At 48.8% G+C, this 3859-nt stretch overlaps 1 protein-coding gene across 2 annotated transcripts in view; it reads left to right on the top strand.

The window, feature by feature from the left end:
- The window catches only part of LOC102031767 (IQCJ-SCHIP1 readthrough transcript protein), an 82578-nt gene that overhangs the window by 12009 nt on the left and 66710 nt on the right, over positions 1-3859 (top strand). For both annotated transcript variants that reach the window (XM_031055495.1, XM_031055496.1), the window contains exons 2-3: positions 1951-2015; positions 2842-2922. In XM_031055495.1, coding sequence (XP_030911355.1) covers positions 1951-2015; positions 2842-2922 — 146 coding nt within the window. The remainder of the gene's footprint in view (positions 1-1950; positions 2016-2841; positions 2923-3859) is intronic.

The following is a 3859-nucleotide window of genomic DNA, read 5'->3' as shown; positions in this document are numbered from 1 at the left end:
CCCTCTCCTCCTGTCCCTGTTCCCTGGTGGCAGATCCCAATCCCAACCTGGCTGTCCCCTCCTGTCAGGGAATTGTGCAGAGCCACAGGATCCCCCCTGAGCCTCCTCCATCCCCCAGACTCCTCAGGTTTCCTCCTAAAACCCCAGGAAGAAAACACTGTAGAAATAATATTTTTTTCATAGATGGGATTGTTACTTTTTACAGGAGCTTTCTGATTCCCAAACTAGTTCATCCCTCTTTTGTGAGGATTACAGACATTCCCCCACACTGAAAGGCTGAAAATTGGATTAATAGATTTCCTTTCAGTTTTCAAACATTCCTCTGTTGTTGTCACTAGAATTAACAGGCTCAGGAGCTATAAAAAGAGCTCCCTGCTTTTTCTGGGGAAAACCCCTCCCCTGGGAATTCAGAAATGGATCTGTCATGTGAGACTTCCCCCTGCCTTCCCCTCCCTGCCATGCTGGAATTCACTCTGCCTGCTTTCCAACCTCCTCGTATTCCTCTACAAAGTAATCCAGACTCAAGTGTGTCGTGCCATTGAAGCAATAAAAAAAATGAAAAAATATAAAATTAACAAACCCCAGGATGCTGGGTGTGCTCAGGCTGAGAAATAATTAATGGATAAGTGGAATGAGCACATTAAGGACTAGGAAAAGACACTTCAGTTTGCTCTGAGTGTGCTCCTCAAGGTTTCCTGGATTTTTTTCCCTCAGTGTCTCCGTGCCTGGAGCTGCCCAATCCCTGTCCAGGCCTGCATCCAGCTGGAGGAGGGAAAAGAAAAGCCCAGGGAATTTCACAATATGTTTGTTTTATCCGGGCTCAGAGAGGCCCCGTAACTCATCCTGGGTTCCAACAGAGCGTGGATCCCTTCCAGCGGAATTCCCTGGAGCTGGGTCACTCTGGGCAGGATGTGGGGCTGGGGGTGGCACCATCCTGGCTGTCCCCGTCCCCCCGGTGCTCCTGCAGCACCCCGGCCCTTCTCCCTGGGCTCAGCACCACGGGCAGCTCCATAAATCCCGCAGCGAGGAGCGCCGCTCGATACTCCCCGGTTAATGATGCCCGACTGAAATTAGGATCGATTTCCTGTCTCCTCCTCTTCCCAATTATGCAAACTTGGCTGTGCCCCCTCCAGAGCTGCCTTCTATCCCAGCTTTTAGAGGCACTGCCCAGTGAGGTTTCATTCGGAATTGTCAAAAACATCACAACCAATTCTGCCTTTTGCTTTTTTGTTCTCTGCTCAGCCTTCACCCCGGGGTTAATGGAAAATGATGTCAAACACCAGGAGTGATTTATGGAAGTCAGGCAGCTCTTGGCACCCTGAGCTATGGATAAAGTCAACTGCAAATTGTTTTCACATTCTAAATTACTGTACCCAGCTCTGGAGGAGGCTGCAAAAACTGCCAGAGGGAAAATGTAGGAGAAGGAAGCGTTGTGTGGTTATCTCTGAACTGAGCTGTGCCTCAGAAGAATTCCATTTTTTAAGCCAAACTTCTGTGCAGAATGCCAGGGATGGATTTTTCCAGGGAATTACCATGGATGTGGGGATTCCCAGCTCCACATCTGCCACATTAAACTGCTGGAACAGGAACTGGTGCAGGCTGGAAATCTCTTCATTAAGAGCCTGAATAGGTTTTGATTGCAGAACAAAGATTCCCAGGAGCATCTCTGAACTCAAAGACATCCAAGATGGGAAAGAAAACTTCCCTCTTTTACTCTCTGTATTATTTTTGTAGCTCTGATATTTCCTTTCAAACTTGTGCTGGATTATCAATAAAATACTGCTTTCTTTGTCATTGTTACGGATTTTTGAGTTTAAAATCTTGTAGGAGGCACTTGAGGGATTGTTTTTTTTCGGGGTTGACTCAAAATTTTGTTTGTCTTAAGGCTGTGAGGGAATCTCCAAGGGTTTCTCATAATAATAATTATTTTCTCTCTCTCTCTCCTTTCAGGAAGAACTCAGGAGGCTCCAGCACACCCTGGAACAGGTCAATGATGGCAAAGACTCACTCCAAAGGTAAATGTGCCTTTTCCAAAACATCTCACCCATGAGAAAGGGAAATGGATTTTCCAAGGTGTGAACCCTTTGCTGAGGGATCCTCTTTGGGACAGACATTATCCCAAATTTTGCCTTTCTCCCATTAACAATCCCTGTTTTTAGTTACAAGAGGACAATTTCTGACAATGATATCATTGAGTGCCCAGTTAAGTCTCCACAGGTCGGGGTCTGACCTCCCACATTTCCCTGCCAGGAGCTGCATTCAATCCATGCTGCTGCTCCACCCAGGGCAGTGCTCCCAGATGCTGCATTTGGATATTCCAGCATTTTCACATTGCTTTCTTCGAGCCATCAGTTCCCAGCAGCAACTCCTTGGCCATCATTTATTACAAAGAATTTATTCCTCATCCCCCATGTGGCTTCTGCTGCTGTAACTCATTTGCTGCCAGCATTCCCATTGTTCCTTTCCATTTCTCTCTCCAGCTTTTCCAGCGTGGCCGTGGGGATGGAAGTTAATTTAGCAGGAATATCTGTTAGATCTGCCAGGGTTTGGTTTTTTAATTTATTTACAGCAGCTCTTTTGCTGGCTGTGCCTGTCCCTGGAGCTGTGGCAGCTGGGAGATTTAAAACAGGGATTCAGGCACGTTCCCGCTGGAAAACTGGATCCAAGTTCCCATTTTTTGTTGGGAGTGGACACAGAGGTCCAGATAACTTCCTCCAAAGACAGCAACACCTCTGATCAGCAGCTCTTGTTTGTTCTTGCCCAGATTAGGGAATTCATTCACAGGGCTGCAGGAATGTCAGGCTGGAACATGTTAAACTCATTTCCTTTTCTTTCCTGTAGCCATCAACTCACCATGGATGAAGAAAATAATATCCAGGAATATCCTATCAACCTCCAGCCCCTGGAATCCAAAGTGAAAATGTGAGTAAGGAAAAGTGTTGGGTCTGCCTTGGAGTGCAGCTGGGGGTGTCCAATTCCTGAGCTGCAGGATCCACCCTGGATCCATCCTGGATTTCTGTGTCACTGGATAAAAGAGCTTCCGATTAGCAAATTGGAAAAGTTCTCTATGTTTAAGAATTTGGAGATGGGAAAATTGGGGTTGTTCAGCCTGGAAAAAAGAGAAGGTTCCAAGGTGACCAAATGGTGGCCTTCCAGTGCCTAAAGGGGCTCCAGAAGAGCTGGGGAGGGACTGGGGACAAGGGACAGAGGGACAGGACCCAGGGAATGGCTCCCAGTGCCAGAGGGCAGGGATGGATGGGAGATTGGGAATTGGGAATTCCTGGCTGGGATGGGATTCCAGAGCAGCTGTGGCTGCCCCTGGATCCCTGGCAGTGCCCAAGACCAGCTTGGATGGGGCTTGGAGCACCTGGGACAGTGGGAGGTGTCCCTGCCATGGCAGGGGTGGCACTGGATGGGATTTCCATTCCCTTCCCACCAAACCATCCTGGGCTGAACCACAGAATCACACGGATTCCCTTTGAACCAAGTTTCAAATGTTAAACATCAGTGTAGCACTCGTTTGGTCATTTCCTCTGTGTAACTCAATCATATTTGGGAATTGCTGGATTTTTTCCCTTGTGTGCAGAGAAGCCAGAGCAGGAAAGGGCAGCACGGAGCCTTTTCCGTGGCGATTTTCCCATTTAACATCAGTTCCCCAGGGATCCCCTGGCAGGAGCAGTGCTGGAAGTGCAGAATTCCTGCCCTGAGCTCGGGAGGAGCTGGATGTGCTCGGGAGGAGCGGGATGTGCTCGGGAGGAGCGGGATGTGCTCGGGAGGAGCGGGATGTGCTCGGGAGGAGCGGGATTTCCCCGGGAGGAGCGGGATGTGCCCGGGAGGAGCGGGATTTGCCCCGGAGTGG

This window comes from Geospiza fortis, unplaced genomic scaffold (assembly GCF_000277835.1).
Source record: "Geospiza fortis unplaced genomic scaffold, GeoFor_1.0 scaffold172, whole genome shotgun sequence".
Classification (NCBI taxonomy): Eukaryota; Metazoa; Chordata; class Aves; order Passeriformes; family Thraupidae; genus Geospiza; species Geospiza fortis.
The sequence above is the reverse complement of the archived record's forward strand: the minus strand, read 5'-3'. Positions and strand labels throughout refer to the sequence as shown.